Consider the following 18,008-nt stretch of genomic DNA (forward strand, 5'->3'; position numbering starts at 1 on the left):
TACTGCTGCTGCTCACAAAAAGACACCTAGACACTTTGTACTTCAGGGACCAATTTGTTAAGAACCCATGACGTTTCTGGACGCACAATAAGAGGAGGGGGGGAGGGGGGGTATGGGGGTTTATCTCATGCCCCCACACTGAATAGGACATTGAAAATAAAGCATAACACATAACTTGCATTAACACTATAAACATTGTTCTAATGTAACAATGTTACATTATATTTACATTTAACAGACCATTAATGTACATTCAACTTGTTTGATGTCATTAAACTCTGCTTCCTAATGTTTACAAAAGTTTCATGAAAAAAAAAAAAAATTCTGTATGTAAAAAAACAACAACTTTAACATCATGAGAAAGACAAATATGGACTCATACAAAATTTGTGTATGAGGTATACACAGATTTTCTTGTCCCATCAAATTTAGCTTCAAGCATTTAGTTTTGATTCTAGTAATAGCTGAGATGACTGACCAAATGACTAGGGTCAATGGCAAATAATTTCCTTAGGTTAACTAACTTCCAGGTTTAATAAGCTAAACGATGCAAGTGGCAGCAGATGCTTCATTCTGATTGGCAACCTAAAAACAACATTCTATGCAGTCTCAGCCACAAAGATGTTTTAAAAGGGCACCAAGGAGAAAACACAATTCTGTGTAAAAATATGGATGCAGGGTTTATTGATTGAATCATTTTCAAACCCTTTTGCATTCACTTCTTAACATTTATTCATAGTAAAAAATCCACAGGGGTCCAACACAGAGGACACAGTAGGGAAGGCAGAGGGAAGGGTGTGTCATGTCCTCTTCAAAGGTCACATTCCATCATCATCTCATGCTCAAAAGTTCCTCTTTGACCCATTTACAGGTACTAATCACGTGCTGGTATCAGACATAGACGTCTCCAGCATCATGTCGTTCTCGTGCATGTCGCATTCTAGGAGGAAGCGCTGGAAGGCATCGGTTTGTTTGTCGGTATTAAAAGATGGCGTTTCCAGGCAAACATTTACCTCCTCAACAGGTTGTCCTCTGGTCTCACTGCCATCGGCAGAAGTGTTGAGCATCTTTATCAGTGCAGGTGTGCTGAGGGTCTTTTTCACTTTGTCTTTAATGTCAGTTCCTGTAAAACAAATAAGCTAAATAGTTGTGAGGACATCTTGGATCTGCAAGTTATGAATTAGATGCTTCATACACAGAATATGGATGGTCATCTTACCAATGTAAGCATCCGAATCGCTGATATACATCTCAATACAGTGCCCCAGCATGGTTACAGAAAAAGTGTCATCCCTTTTAAGACCAAGTGCCTAAAGGAGGAGTTTATACATTTAAGGACGACATTTGTTCATAAGTAAAAACAAGGCTGGTTCTAAAACTGACCAACAACAAAGAATTATGAGGGTTATATGTTCTCACAGTGTGAAAGTAGTCAATGGCACTTTCAAAGTCTCCAATGAGGCTGTGCACGTAACCGATGGCTGAGTAAGTAGAGGCATTCTGTGGGATGAGAACCAATGCTTGCCTGTGGTATTCGAGAGCCTGTTCATATTTCCTACATAAACAAGATTAAATCAATCTTTGACTTTTGTCAGTTCATGTTTTTGATAAGGACTTGGCACTTTGTACAACCAAACCAAACCTATTAAGTTATGAACACAGAATGATGAAGTATAATGTATACCCAACAAACCAGTTATTTTTTATCAAGATACATGCAAGCAAACAAACAAACAACAATTCAACTGTATTTTTTTTTTACCTAAAGAAAAAATTAAATCAATAAGCCTACAAAAAAGAAAAAAGAAAACTTGAGTGGAATGATCTTCAATTGCAAGCCCTTTGATATCCAGTAAGTGGAAATGCATAATTCATCAAGTACTAGAACAAAACAAGCACTCTATTAAAGCGGAGGAAAGGGCAAAGAACGCACAACTGTGGGGGATATAATGTGACCATGCCTTTCTCTCCAATTTATACTCTTCATTAAAATACTACTCCAGATAAAATTAGGATTGGCGCATCACTATGACCCAAATCCCACCTATTTTAACGGGAATATAATGAGGTCCCTTCAGCTGATATAAAAGGCAATATGTAGTGTAGATTATGTAGATTGCGAAAAACTGAACAGCAAAATTTACAAAGAAAAACTAAAGTGTAACTGCATTTAATACTTTCAGGTACTTCTGTGCAGGGACTAAAAACAAAATGCCTTTCATTTTGGTTCGTTCCGATCAAAAATGTTATTTTTTCATTCCGGTTCAGAAGTTCCGCAGTCTCCTTTCCAAAAGGTTCCCAGTTAGAACAAAATAAAAAGGGCGGTTAACGTTCTTTTTAAAATGACAGTACTCTGCGTTAATGGGTGGGTGAAATACCAATTGTTGTGTTGTCAGATCTCACAAGAGAAATAAGCAACCTGATCTGGAAAAACAAGCCCAAAATAAGCCACTTGCCTCACCAAAAATAAGCAATTAATTGTTTTCCTGTGTGGTGGATTTATCGGCATAGAAATCATAACAAGCAGTTAATTAACAGTTAAGTATACTTTAATTACAGATCTGCTTCTCAGACAAAACCCGCCAGCATAAAATCTGTATTAATTCATCATAACAATAATTCAGTGAAGACTTGGGAACAACTGAGAAAAGTACTTTTTACCTCTAATATTGTTTTCCTTGTATCTGGAATAGCCTTGCATGTATATTGTATGTAGTATTTATACATAGTTGTTAAAAAGATCTTCATTCAGAGAATGCGACATCCACAATGGGCAATTAGGCAAAGAAATGTGTGATGCAGCTGTTTCCTTCAGGATCAAAGCACGTTTAATTTTTTTAGGCAACATGAAGTGGTGTAGTTCCAAACATTTACTGTGGTAAACCCTTTGGCTTCATGAAAAAATTGTCAAACAAAATTAACCGGTTACTAGCATTTAAAAATAACGTTTTCACCTTGTTTTCACATTGAAAATCACATTGCTCCAGTTTTCGATTACGTTCTGCTAAAAATGTCATTCGTTGTCGGCTTTCGTTTTTGTTCCTTGAACTGTTTTTAGTCACTGCTTCTGTGAAAACATATTCCTTTAAACTTACTTCAATTTTCGACACACGTGACCCAAATTGTTTAAGAGCGGCTCCCATTTGTCCACTGTCACCTGGAAAGAGATGTTTCAAGTTATCTTAACACTTTGCAATGTCTAGGCATGTAATGCAAGTACCTGAAAGGGATAATTCTCCAAAAAATGAGGAATATGTCAATCATTTACTGCACTACTGTTCCTCACACTATACAGACCTATTGTCTGTCTTTAGAAAATCTGGAAAATAGTGCATGAGTTGTTTGGACTACTTTTATGGTACTTATTTTCCTTTTTGGAGCTTAACAGTCAGTCACCATCCACTTTCATTGTACTGAAAGGAGCAGCATAGACATTCTGCAAGCTAACTGCTTTTGTGTTCCATGTAAAAAAATTACACCATAAACATTTTGAGTGACATGAGGACGAGATGATGACAGCATTTTCATTTGTGGGTAAACTATGCCTTTAAAAGGGTCATGACATGAGGAATAAAATTTTCCTTGATATTTTTGACATATAAGAGGTCATTCTACTATAAAAACATACTGTATATTTAAGAACTCAAAACTTAATCTCCAACGCAATGAAAGTATTTATTGAAATCAAGCTGCAAACCGCCTCTTTCTCTACTTCCGTAGCTTCCCTACATCACTAGGGGGCTCATTAATTCATGACCATCTTTACAGCAACAACATAAATGCCTACTTTTACATCATCACACACTTGGCCCCACCAGTTCGTAAACAGAGAGAGAGCTGGACAGACAGGCCTAGTGTGGCCTTACTATTCCGGAACACCAAAGGGGACCCATCTGGACTATTTTTAATTATTTTTGTATATACAGTTGAGGTCAAAAGTTTACATACACCTAAGCCAAATACATTTAAACTCAGTTTTTCACAATTCCTGACATTTAATCGCAGAAAATATACCCGGTCTTAGGTAAGTTAGGATCACTACTTTATTTTATGAATGTGAAATATCAGAATAATAGTAGAGAGAATGATTTATTTCAGCTTTATTTCTTTCACCACATTGGGTCAGAAGTTTACATACACTTTGTTAGTATTTGGTAGCATAGCCTTTAAACTGTTTAACTTGAGTCAAATGTTTTGGGTAGCCTTTCAATAAGTTGCTGGAATTTTGGCCCATTCCTCCAGACAGAACTGGTGTAACAAAAGTCAAGTTTGTTTGCCTCCTTGCTCGCACACGCTTTTTTAGTTCTGCCCACAAGTTTTCTATCGGATTGAGGTCAGGGCTTTGTGGTGGCCACTCCAATACCTTGACTTTGTTGTCCTTAAGCCATTTTGCCCCAAAATTTGGAGGTATGCTTGGGGTCATTGTCCATTCGGAAGACCCATTTGCGACCGAGCTTTAACTTCCTGGCTGATGTCTTGAGATGTTGCTTCATAATATCCACATCATTTTCCTTCCTCATGATGCCATCTATTTTGTGAAGTGCACCAGTCCCTCCTGCAGCAAAGCACCCCCACAACATGGTGCTGCCACCCCCATGCTTCACAGTTGGGATGGTGTTCTACGGCTTGCAAGCCTCACCCTTTTTCCTCCAAACATAACGTTGGTCATTATGGCCCAACAGTTCAATATTTGTTTCATCAGACCAGAGGACATTTCTCCAAAAAGTAAGCACTGTGTTCCCATGTGCATTTGCAAACTGTAGTCTGGCTTTTTTATGGCAGTTTTGGAGCAGTGGCTTCTTCCTTGCAGAGCAGCCTTTCAGGTTATGTCGATATAGGACTCGATTTACTGTAGGCATAGATACTTGTCTGCCCGTTTCCTCCAGCATCTTCGCACGGTCCTTTGCTGTTGTTCTGGGATTGATTTGCACTTTTCGCACCAAACTATGTTCACCTCTAGGTGACCGAATGAGTCTCCTTCCTGAGCAGTATGATGGCTGCGTGGTCCCATGGTGTTTATACTTGCGTACTATTGTTTGTACAGATGAACGTGGTACCTTCAAGCATTTGGAAATTGCTCCCAAGGATGAACCAGGCTTGTGGCGGTCCACAGTTTGTTTTTCTGAGGTCTTGGCTGATTTCTTTTGATTTTCCCATGATGTCAAGCAAAGAGGCACTGAGTTTGAAGGTAGGTCATAAAATACATCCACAGGTACACCTCCAATTGACTCCAATTAGCCTATCAAAAGCTAATTGCCTAAAGGCTTGACATCATTTTCTGGAATTTTCCAAGCTGCTTAAAGGGACAGTTAACTTAGTGTATGTAAACTTCTTACCCACTGGAATTGTGATATAGTCAGTTAAATGTGAAACAATTTGTCTGTAAACAATTGTTGGAAAAATTACTTGTGTCATGCACAAAGTAAATGTCCTAAACGACTTGCCAAAACTATAGTTTGTTCATTTGAAATCTGTGGAGTGGTTAAAAAAAAATTAGTTTTAATGCCTTAAACCTTAGTGTATGTAAACTTCTGACTTCAACTGTAAACATGAACTAGAAAGACATCTTTAACCGTTTTCATGTATCTCCTCGTGTATCATGTAAAAAAAAAAAAAAAAAAAATGTAAATCCTGAATGTAAAAACAATTTTAACATCATGAGAAAGACAAATCTCAAAATCTGTGTATGAGGTATACTGTACAGTGCCAGTTTTATTCATGAATGTTTCAAATGTCATGACTGTTTGACAGTGTATGTTGCTGCTGTGTTTGAGTGAACAGTTTAATATATTTGGATGCAAATTACTGGGTGTGCGTTATGTGTAAACCCTGAAATGTAGTTTCAAAATGTTGTAGAGCTAGTTCATTCTTTTCCGATTGAGTTTCAAATATGGCTGTATTCGAGTGCTGCACGATGTTAGCCAATCATAACAGTGGCCATTCACGTTGAAGTTTAAAGGAGACGCTGAGGTCAAAACAGAGCACTTCAATTTAGATTATCATATATTACTAAATTATGACTGTTTTGGTGCAAAAAAAATAACTTTACTAACATTATCAGTGGAATTCAGGGAAGATAATACAATTTTAAGTGAATGAGCCTTCATTCAAACAGATGGTAAAATAATATCATAGAAACAACTGGGTGCTTACCTCATTTCCAATGGATTTGATCTTATCCATAGCATCTAGAAACAACTTCTCAGCTGTTTTATAACTGCAACAAAGCAAAGTGCTCATTAGCAAAGCATGTAGCAAAACCACAAACCACTGACAATATAGTGCAGATGGTTTGTTTTATGCAAATAAACAAGAATCGCTTACTCTCCATTTTGGAAGGCGACCACAGCTACTTCATGAATGACAAAGGGGTCCTCAGGGGCAATGCTTAGGGCTTGGCTGAAGAACCGTTCTGCCAGCTTGGGGTTGTTGGTGAGTCCATACTCCAAACCAATGTACAGCATGGGCAGGTGACACCTGCTCAAACAGGGTGTCAGGGAGGTTTTTTCTTTCATGCCAAATATTATATTTCCGATTTAAAAACACACAGTTAAGTCCTATTGAGGCAAAACATATTCTTGGCTTAATTAAATATTGCTGCAGAAAAGATGATTATCACAAGCACAGCAGGTCTACAAACCCTTTCATGAGCTGGGCAGCAGTGAAGTACGCAGCCATTGCCTGATCGTGCTCACTCTCCACAGCAAATGAGTGTCCATATGCTATCCATGCTGGTCCGTATGTGCGCTCCAGTGTGGTGGCTTTACTAGGGGAGGTAATTTTGAAGATTTTAACCACAAAAGACGTGCACTCAAGCAAGATTCTTCAGCTACAGATCTTCATTGTAATTTAATATAACCATTGCCAGATTAACCACAGAAAAAGGTGTTTCCTGAAAATGATGCCACAAGATGTGCAGTAAAAAAGATATCTGCAATACATGGTTCTTACAACTAAAGCTAATTTCTCACTTTGTGTTACTTTAGAAGACATAAGAAATCAATAATTTGTGCATTCCCGTGTATAAGCAATGTATAAGTAATGCAAGTATTCAGTAAGTCAACAGAGCAACTGAATACAGTCATACCTAAGATACCGTCTTGCATGTTCATTTTTATGCCCAACCATGAGGTAGTAACATCCAACAGCAAACCACGAAACCTTGGAGAGGAACAGCAAGATAAGAATGACATTACTGTTATTAAATGAAGCTTCTAATGAAATTTAGTTTTGAACAAGCATTTACACTTACTGGATTGCTTGGATACAAATCCACCAATTTATGAGACAGGTAAAACAACTCTAAAGAGACACGGAGGGAAAGAGTGAGGATTTTACATTAAAATACCATACTTCAATTAAACATTAAATATATTTTAATTATGGCTGTCAACCAACCAAAATTTTATCAAATTAATTACATGACTGGCCATTAACTAACCAAATTAATTGCAAATAATCACACATCAACATCTGCTAAAAAAGGCCCCTAAATAAAAATAACTCCATAAATATTAGTCATAGATATTATAAATATAATAATCCAGATAAAAGGTCAAAGACACTACTTTACTGTGGCAGAGCATCAATTAGACAATGCAAAAAGTGGTTTAAGAAATAATTATATTGTTTGTTTTATTTCCATATCATTGAACAGGATTTCACTGGCCTACAGTTCACTGTTTACTGCAAGTTGCAAAAAAATGGTGGAAGGTGGTACTTTAAGCTTTAGTTGCTCTGTTGGTAGAAAAAATTATTTATTGCAGAATGTATGTACAGTAAGGGTGAATGCTTAATTGCATTAATTTTACAAAAAAGTTAAAAAGTTATTTTTTTTATATAATTAATTGCACTGAATTAACACGTTACATTGACAGCCTAAATTTGAATATATATTTGTCTCATACCATTTGCTTTGCTCAGCTCAACAAGGGTTCCTATGTGCACTGGTAAACAGTTGGCATGAAATGGGTCTTTCACCATAACCCTAGATTAAAGAAAAACATAATGATTTCAATCTTTCATCAAAGGGAACATTAGAAAATCTGTTTTGTAAACAACATGTACTTACATAGACGTAAAAGAGTAGCACATTTTAAAGTCACAGTTGTAATAATGACGCTCTGCGAGAGAGACAACAACATCCAAATTGTCCTGGAGACCGTTGACCATTTCTGGGATGACCATCTCGCTAGGTTTGTTATACTTGAAAAGAAGTGTTGCTGATTAGCTATTCAGTGAGCACTCCAAAACCATTCAGTGAACAAAGAGGTACTTGAAATTCTCATAGTAATTTGTAAGTGTTCTTTTTTTAACTGAAGAACACACTCAGAAAACAATCAGGACAAATAAGGGACAGCATCTTATCCATATGATGACATGAATGTTAAAATGGATGACGCAAAACGCATCAATGTCTCCTGACCTATTCCAGACTCCCAAATCAAAGCTATTTTTCATTTAAATCTTTTATCTTTTACCTATTTTGTCCTATTTGAGCAGATAAGACTTTAAATGTAGAGGAGGCCCTCCTACCTTTTTTAACTTATTCTCAAAAAGGAAACGAAGCAATTCCACTTCCTCTTCTGTACATTGTTGTCTTAAGGGCAGGGAATCCAAGAAATCTTTTTCTAGAATGACATGATGACATTTTATTCATTTGAAAGCATTAATTCATCAATTTTCTGAACGATTAAAACTCGTGACTTTAAAGCTGACGGGTGTAATTTTTTCAATGTTAAAATGTTCTCATATCCCAGTTTAAAATGTAGAGTCAACTACAAGTAAGCCATTTGTTGGTTGTTTTACCTAAGAGTAACAATGTGGTTCTCTGTCGCTATTAAAACATTCCTGTGTTTGTTTGAGTACCTCGTCCAGTCTGACACATTTTGTGGCTGGACTATCTGTTTGAACAACCAATGGAAGACAGGGGGTGTTTCTGGAATCTGTTTGATAAAAGTGATTCTTTTTGCAATTCCATTTGGTGACACTAGTGGGGAAGAAATTATATACTTGGTGGGCCTGGGTAGCTCAGTGGTAAAAGACGCTGACTACCACCCCTGGAGTTCGCTAGTTCAAATCCCAGGGCGTGCTGAGTGACTCCAGCCAGGTCTCCTAAGCAACCAAATTGGCCCGGTTGCTAGGGAGCGTACAGTCACATGGGGTAACCTTCTCGTGGTCACTATAATGTGGCTCGTTCTAGGTGGGGCGCGTGGTGAGTTGAGCGTGGATGCCGCGGTGGATGGCGTGAAGCCTCCACACGCGCCATGTCTCCGTGGCAACACGCTGATAAGATGCGCGGGTTGGCGGACTCAGACGTGGAGGCAGCTGGGATTCGTCCTCCGTCACCCGTATTGAGGCGAATCACTACGCAACCACGAGGACTTAAAAGCACACTGGGAATTGGGCATTCCAAATTGGGTGAAAAAGGGGAAAAATCCAAAAAAATAAAAAATAAATAAATAAATAAAATTACATACTTTACGTTATATATTTAAGAACATAACCATAAATATATATTAAAAAAAATAAATGTCTATGTAGCCGAAACAGAAACATTTAGAAGCCAAATAGCTGTTTTTAGTTGCAAATTAGAGAATTGCTTCATTTAAATGGTTGTTCAGAAGCCAGATAGAAAGATGAATTGGCCGATAGTTTTAAAAATCAATACATATATATATATATATTTTTATATTATATAAATGTGTTAAAATTTTCTTAATCTTTTCTTACTGTGACAGGGCACCTCAGACAAAGAGGCAACAAGATTCCAAATTGAATAAAATCCCAAATTAAGTTTATTGTGCTACCAAAATCCCAATAATAACCAGAAAAAGAAAGAAAAAAATATCTGGTATAAAATGCGCGACTTTTAATTATAAACAACCCATAATATGCCGGTCATTTTTACATTTCAGCACTCCCAGGTGCTCCCAGTTGTGAACTCACTGACAGCTGTTTCACTGTATGATTCACTGAGAAACTGACTATGACTCAAACGCTGTGTCAAAAATCACATACATGTATCCTGTATTTGATAAAGAACGCACTTCTCGGCTGGTTAAACAGTAAGTTCTTTAGGTATGCATGCGAGTAGTATGAACAGATTTCGTACATACTTCATCCGAGAACATGGGCATAGTCCCGTGACCCGAACATATGACGTAATAACAATAACCGCAAAAATAATCTACTCTGGTTTTGTATAAACAAGCACTATTTAAGCACAAGGAACAACTATCTTGGTATATATAACATTCACAGCTGAAAAGAGTCACACGACTCACGGTTCTCTGCCGTATTTTAAATCCAGCGTTTCTCCTAAGCTCCCAGGGCATTGTGGGATAGCAAAGTGTCCAGTCAATCTGCACTTCAGAATCTCACCGGAAATAGTAGGTCATCCGGGTATTTCCAGCTTACTGTTTTATGAATAGTGAGGATTCTGACATACTAGTACTCCATTTGCATACAGTTTTTGGCATACTGTATAGTAAGGAAGTATGGATATTCAGACCCAGTGAAACTGCTAACCTGAGTTCAAACCCGTTTCATAAATCTTTTCAGCTGATTCATTAAAAAGACCCAATTCAAAAAGAATCCTTTGTCCTCGAATTGGGTACCATGGCTCACTCTGTTTGTTGTTGTGTGCAGCAAGTTCACCTCAGCAGAAAGGCTGAAAAGCGACGCAAGATGATATCTGACGAAACCGCATATTAACGAACACAAAGTATTACAGACTGTCTCCAATAGTGACTAGAATTTAAATTATTGTCGCAATAATTTTTTTTGTCGCATTTCTGACTGTTTTAGTAACAGTCTGGAGCCATGATAAATGATTAGCTATAAAACAATCTACTAAATACAAAGGTTTAAACTGTACTTAAAAAAACATACCCTAAATTATTTTAACATCAATTGTTCACATGAAAATTTTCTCTCACCCTCTTGAGCAGTTAACATGTGATGGGATGTCAAAAGGTCAAAGGCTTCAAAGCAGTAGACGTCCAGTTTCAAGGCCTCTTTGTAGCTAGATGTGGCCAGGGGTCTGTTGTCCATGGCATCATAGATCTTTCCCCGCAGGAGACAGATGGAACTATTGATCTGAGAGGAAAAAAAGACCACAGGGAGTCAGAACCAGTCAGCCTGTCATGGCGTTAAAATACCAACCATATTTCAGAGCATGCACACAGGCAAGTGTCCTCATGCTTAGAGCATCTGGGCTCATTCATCCAGGTAGAGTCCAAGTCAAAAATAATACAATAATTAATAATATCAATAAACAAAAAACATAATCAATTATGTAAATCCTCCAGAAAGCAGAAAAAAATGCATGAATGGGTTGGATGTTGAATCCGTGGCCTAGCGGTTAAGTTAAAAAAAACTTGGACTCACTGAGGCGGGAGACATTTCCCATTCCTTTATGGGTTCCCTAGAGCCATTCTTATCCAATAACTTCCTACTGGCTGCTTCCTCCATATCCAGTATGTCCAATGCTTGTTGATATTCTTTGGCAGCATACTGCCGAATTCAGAGAGATTTAAGTTAGCCACAAGACACATCCTCATGAATGATAATACCAAAATGTTGATGTATTAGTGAAGACATTAATGTAAATACTCACATGGCATCTTGCAGCTAGATACTGACAGGCTCCATACAACTGAGAAACAAAAACAAAACATTCACTACAGTGATTAATAACATCACACCAATGTCTCACTTTAACCTAATATGGGCCATACTGACACTACACACTTATAACTAATTCTGAATTTGGTGTTGGCTAGGTAATAACTAACCCACAAAACCACAATAAATGTGAATTCCTGCATTTTGCATTAATGCATTCCTAAAACTTCCTGCAATTAAACATCATATATCATATTTCTCACTCTCTTAAGGATTTTTTTTTTCTACTAAAATTTGAAATAACTGGTCCAGTCTATGATCCTTACCTTGTCAAGCTTGCGAGATCTGAGAGCATGAGAAGCTCTGTGATACTGTGCTGTCAAATAAAGGCACTGCGCTAACCAATAAATATCTTGAGGATCCTCTAAAAAAAAAAAAGACATGAGAATTAATTATATATGCATTAGACCAATGTCAAATTACAACCATGCAGATTCACTTAGGCCTAGATATGCATACAAAAAAGAAAAGAAAAAAAAGCCATATCCATAATCAGTTTTAATGAAAATATGCAGAAAAATGAAAATACATACCATGTGACAAAGATGCTACTTTGTCAGCCCAGAACAGCGCACTTTGATACTGTTGCTGTAAAACAGATCATGCAACAATTAAAAAGTGAAATTAGATTTAGTTAATAGTTTGTGATCCACGATGGTGGCAAATGTGACTTTTATGCAGCAATCAGCATACACAGAAGACAAAATTTTGTCAAATGAGTACAGTTCGTCAAGGCCTCATAGAGGATATATAAGCAAACAATCCCTGAGAATAAAAGTTTCCCAGACCAACATGAGCACAAATCTATTATGAATTAATACTTACTAACTGACATTAAATAGCCTGAGCTTTCAACCCTGTTAGCAAGTCAGCTGGTAGATTCAAATACACACCCAGTTGTTTACAAATCAGTGTATTAGCTATATCGCTTTACTGTTCTTTAATATTTGAAAAATCTATCAGATTTATAAAATCAGATACAGACGAAATATCATCTGATGTGTGTTTATGCTAACTATACTGCATCTTCTTACCTGATCAATGTAGTGTCTCACTCTTTTACGAAGCCTGTCAAGATTCATGTTGATTGCAGTTTGTCAAATACAAAAAAATGACATTCTTATCATATGCAATAGAGTGAAATGGGTTTGTAAGTTCACTTAAGGCAGACCCTCTGTATGTAGATTGAAGCCCGCGGTTAGCATAAAATGTGTGTTACATTGATAACACGCCGTGCAGATACACGGTGTCTGTGAGGAAGGTTCCGTCATTTTTCATATTTGAATAAAAATTGTAAGAAACAATGCAACAAAAAGGCAAATTCTAGTAAAAATACTTTTTTTGTTACACACGAATAAACCAAATAATAATAATTTAAAAAAAAAACACATACATACACACATACTTTTTCCGAAGTCATATCATTTTAAAAATTAATATTGTTGTATAGACATATTATGAATAAATGCATTTTTTTGTTGTTGTGATTTTCTATTTTTATTAAATTTGTCAAGAAACAAAAAACAAAAATAAACCACAACAAACAGCACACAAACAAAAGAACAGATACTGTCAGCACTGCTTATAAATGCTACATGTATTTACATGACATAATAATACCATATAAAAATTATTGAAAATAAGTGCATTTTTTATATCTGTTTTTAAAGTGGATTATTTAACAAGCTCTCCAAACGTGAAGAGAAGGACCTGGCTGCAGCCTGCAGAATGAGGCGGGGCTACATATGGGGCGGGGCTACACGTGTCGCCCCGCCCATAACATAATCTCATTGGCTCGTTCATCTTTTCATAGACATACATGATAGATGTAGTCGTCGTTGCTGGTGTTATCATTGTTTGACAGATATTGAATAGTTGAACCAAACAATTTGATTATGGTGCTTACTTGTATGTGATATTCAATCCTAAATTCCATGGATTTTATTCTCTGTTAAAAGTGAGGAACAAATCGGGATTTTTAAAGGCTGAAACTGACGTGAAAATGTTCTTAAACAAATGCCAACTGAAAATCATGTATATGTGTTTTTTGAGTTTGGTGCTCATGCACCGGTACGTCAGTACAGTATTAACAGTTTTATCCTGTATGCCTCATGCAATATTCCTTATTTTCTGCTGTAATAGACTATTTATTGACTGGCATTGGTTTCTGTGTGCATGTCAGTTAGAAAGTAATTTTTAGGCCGATGAGATAACAGAGCACACATTTTTGGAACGAGGAGGAGAGATAATCGTTTACAATCCTTCAAAGAACTTAATATGAATCAGTATAGAATATGAGTGAAAGCACCGCAACTATCACAAGAATGGCATAACAATTTTCATCAGTTCATCAGCCTCTTGTTTGCTAACATGCAGCGAAATAGATCGAGCAGACAAGGACAGCATTCATAAAGCAAACTTAGTCAATGAAAGAATCTATTAATCATGCAAAATAATCACTTATGATGATGAGCTGTTCTAAAGTGCATGCATGCTCTCGTTTTTTTCGAGAATTGCCCATAGCATACAAGCACATGCCTTATGAATGATAGGATATTTGAAAATACGTTTAGATTACATCTTTATAATTTTTGTGTGAATTGGAGTGTAATTTACAGTTGATTTACAGTATATGGCGCTGTTGGTTTTCATAACCCATATGTTTGGACATAAATTAAAATGTTTATATAACAATGGCACTGATACACTTTTTTCATTTGCACTTTATGGTGATATTAAAAAATTAACATATTTTAAAATTCATTTAATTCATAATTCATTTCTCTAACCATGCATTATAATGAAGGCTTTGTGAAATTGCACAACTTTTTGATTTACAGATTTGAAAGACAGCAGACACATTAACACAATTTATTCATCAGTCCATGACACAGTCCTACTATATTTGTTTGAAATGACACATGAGGCAGTGTTGGTGAAGCTACTTTGAAACTGTAGTTTGACAAGCTACAAGCTACTCATAATTTTAAGTAGTTAAGCTACAGTCAAGCTACTCTTTTGAAAAAGAAGTTAGCTACACTACAAGTTACTATCAAAAAGTAACTAGCTACACTGAAGCTACTTAATGAGGCAATATTGTTTTTTTTAAATATTACTATCAAACCAATAATATTAATAACAAAAATTTACACTAATGACATTTATTAATTAATGTATTAATTAAATACATTTAATGTGTTTAAATGTATTAAATACATTTAATATATTTAATGAATAGTAACATTAATACAGTTAATAATGGCCATAAAATGAAATACAACAGTATAAAATAAAAACAAAAAAGATCAGACGCCATTAATAAATAATTTTTATACTTCAAACTTTTCAGTCTTTATGGCCAGGTGTCGCCTACTTCCCTAAAGATCACATTTTTATGACAAACTCTCCTTGGGCTGGCATTTTGTTTGTTCTTGTCACATAAAATTTAGTGTGGATGATTTGTGAATAAAGACTCAGGGCTTGTTTCTCCCCTCACCTGGGTTCATGCTCATTGTATTTTCTGACTTTTTTGCCATTGACATGCAAGTGCCAGCTTTACAGGTCGCATACAGAGGTTGCTCTACAAATATTTGTTTGCTTTGTTCAGGTCCAAAAAAAGTGGACGGATGGTCATCCTAGATTGTTGCATAATAATACATGCCATAAATGATTTCTTTTACCAATCATTTTATTTATTTTACATGAAAATAATAGTTAATTAAATGCTAAGAAATGGAGAAATCAAATAGTTCTGCATGATAGTAATTATTATAATAATATATACTGTATATTTATAAATATTATAATAATTCCCTTGCTGCTCCCAATAACGCACAGAAGATGAGAAGTGAAATAAACATATTTAGAACAGAAACAAAATCCCTCAAAAGGCAATAATAATTTTTTGAATTATTTTATTTAAAATAGTAAAGGTAAATATGCTGTTGTGTGATCTATTAAGAACAAAGTGTCTGAAACATTCTTTGTTACACAGAAGAATAAAATGGTGTTCTTTTATCATTTTCAGATTTTCCTGCCCCTGTACAAGTAAACAAACTGTGGTTGCTCGCTTTACATAACCATCAGACACTTCTTATCCAAGTGAGCTGTAATAAGCTCTCAGTAGATGGCGGTAATTCACTATTTTTGTTTGTGATCTGCCATTACAAAAGACGACGACACTGCCTGATTTTGATCAGCAGACAGAAATATGCTGCCAGATCGTCGGACGTTTTGCCGGTAAAGTTTGGCTTCTACGCAATAAGGCTATTGGTTATAATCTGACCGACATGATGTAGCGTTTGGTCACGCTACACCGCTACTTGCTGGAAAAAGTAGTTCACTACTGGAAAAGCTACTCTGTTTTAAAAGCAGCTGAGCTACTGTCAAGCTACTGAAAATGTAGTTAGCTACTCCCCAACACTGACGTGAGGTACAACACAAAGTCACTTAGGAGTCATAGCACTAAAATCAAAATGATCTTTCCTAATTACTTCAACACTGACTACGACCTCATTAGAGTTGACTCTTCAACATAGTAGGATTAGTAATTTTGCCGATAAAGGATGACCAAGCCAATGAGAGTACGTGATGGGTGGGGTGACACGTGTTGCCCCGCCCCGTTCTGCAAGCTGCAGCCAGGGATACTTGAACGTGAATGTGAGTAAACCCCAAGCGTCATAAGGTTTTAAAACATTGCTGCCTTCTTGTGGTACAAGGTGAAATCACATTAAACAAGTGCGTCTGATTTCTTTCCCGCCAAGTAGCTTACACATTTTGCTGTAATTAAAGCATCTTTAAAATGTACATTCCCACTATTGTATCATTTCTAGACTGTTCAAAATAAATGAAGTATTTAGTTAGTTAGTTTTCGTGTATATTACAAATAAAAATCTGATTTGGAATCTGATAATTTACGAGTATACTCACTTTGTTTTCATAAATAAAGTGTTGATTCCATCTGTGTTCCAGTGCCTGAATACACAATAAATATAACTTTGAGAAGTCTCTAAACAAAACACCACAAAATCTCTGTGATAACTTTTAAGAACTTTGAGAGAGATAATTATAATGTGACTGGCAAAGCTACATTCCCAGGAGCAACATGAAGTTAACTGGTTGTCCTTAGATAGTAGGTTTTTGCCAAATTGTGCAACAGAACAAATTGAAGTTGTCAGATGGGTGACCAAGAGGCCAGCTACAATACTGCTTCTAAACCAGACTAACATTACATCATGCCTGAAGTTTGCTAGAATCCATGTTATAAACCTGAAGCCTTTTAGAAGAAACGTTTGGTCTGAAGACACAAAAAATCATAAGCGCTATGTCTTGAATGTTAAGTGCAAACAAAACACAGCCCAATGCAGATATCTCAATTTCTACCATCCAGAATGGTGGTGGAACCATCTTGCCACAGGACTGCTTTTTAGCAGGAGCAACTGGAAAACGGTCTGAAGTTTGTTAATACCTTCAAAGTGGGAAATGATTCTTGAATTACTATTAAGTGTGATGAATTTGTGATCTTGAAGTGAAGAAGTTTCAATGTTTAACAGGAACAATGCAAAAATATATAGCTGCAAGCAGCATCTACGGGACCAAGTACAGAAATGGCACCATACTAAGCATGACACAAAGAAAGATTACACAGAGTATTATGCACACAGCAAACCCACACCACTTCACAAGTTTCCCCAGAATGGGATTGAAACTATACTTTTCTTTTCCACTGTTCAGCACACATTTCAACACACTGGCACAAGGTTGACAGCCACCAAAGTGACATACCAGCTGAGAGTCAGCACAGCCAAGAACAACGGTTCCCATGGCCAACTTCACATTGGTTTAACGTTTCAACAAAAATCTAAATTCACATTTTTCAAACTAATTTAAGTCATTTGACACATTTTTGTAATGCTCAGAAAAAAACTATAAACACCTCAATCCAACATGGCAACCACTGCAATAAGTGGGGTTCTAATGTAAGTTAGAAGAGTTGGCAGAGGAATTACTACTTTTTCTAGACCACACAGTTCAAAAGTTAGAAGCAAAAAAGAAAAAAAGTTAATTCTTAAGCCGGTGTTGGCGCTGTACCAGTGTGCCAAATTTCATAATTTCAGCTCATATTGCTGCTTTAAACTGCCATTGGGAAGAGAGAGAAAGAAGTATAACTCCAAGAAGAAACGATCGGGGACAAGCCCTGCAACAATTCAGTAAGTACAGTACAAAAAGCTCCAGTATAATAGAAATTAAAGTGGCAGACTTGCATAGGTGGGATTGAACTCCCAATGTTAGGAACTGTAGTTCCGAAATTTACACATTGC

General features: G+C 36.4%; 1 protein-coding gene across 2 annotated transcripts; it reads right to left on the minus strand.

Moving 5' to 3' along the window:
• Positions 1-34: 34 nt before the first annotated feature.
• Positions 35-12,904, minus strand: LOC127447502 (cell division cycle protein 16 homolog). Of its 2 annotated transcripts, none has more exons than XM_051709417.1 (18): positions 12,723-12,904; positions 12,222-12,276; positions 11,955-12,052; positions 11,621-11,659; positions 11,392-11,517; positions 10,941-11,100; positions 8,536-8,630; positions 8,072-8,205; positions 7,908-7,987; positions 7,253-7,302; positions 7,088-7,161; positions 6,641-6,766; positions 6,325-6,477; positions 6,154-6,217; positions 3,096-3,157; positions 1,420-1,555; positions 1,220-1,310; positions 35-1,123 (listed from the first exon to the last, which is right to left on the minus strand). In XM_051709417.1, the coding sequence occupies exons 1-18, from the start codon at positions 12,768-12,770 to the stop codon at positions 879-881; spliced, it is 1,836 nt and encodes a 611-aa protein (XP_051565377.1). In that variant the 5' UTR covers positions 12,771-12,904; the 3' UTR covers positions 35-878. The 2 variants fall into 2 exon arrangements, with proteins under 2 accessions (XP_051565377.1, XP_051565378.1); XM_051709418.1 differs by having other exon boundaries at positions 1,009-1,139.
• Positions 12,905-18,008: the final 5,104 nt, after the last annotated feature.

This window comes from Myxocyprinus asiaticus, chromosome 10 (assembly GCF_019703515.2).
Source record: "Myxocyprinus asiaticus isolate MX2 ecotype Aquarium Trade chromosome 10, UBuf_Myxa_2, whole genome shotgun sequence".
Taxonomy (NCBI): Eukaryota; Metazoa; Chordata; class Actinopteri; order Cypriniformes; family Catostomidae; genus Myxocyprinus; species Myxocyprinus asiaticus.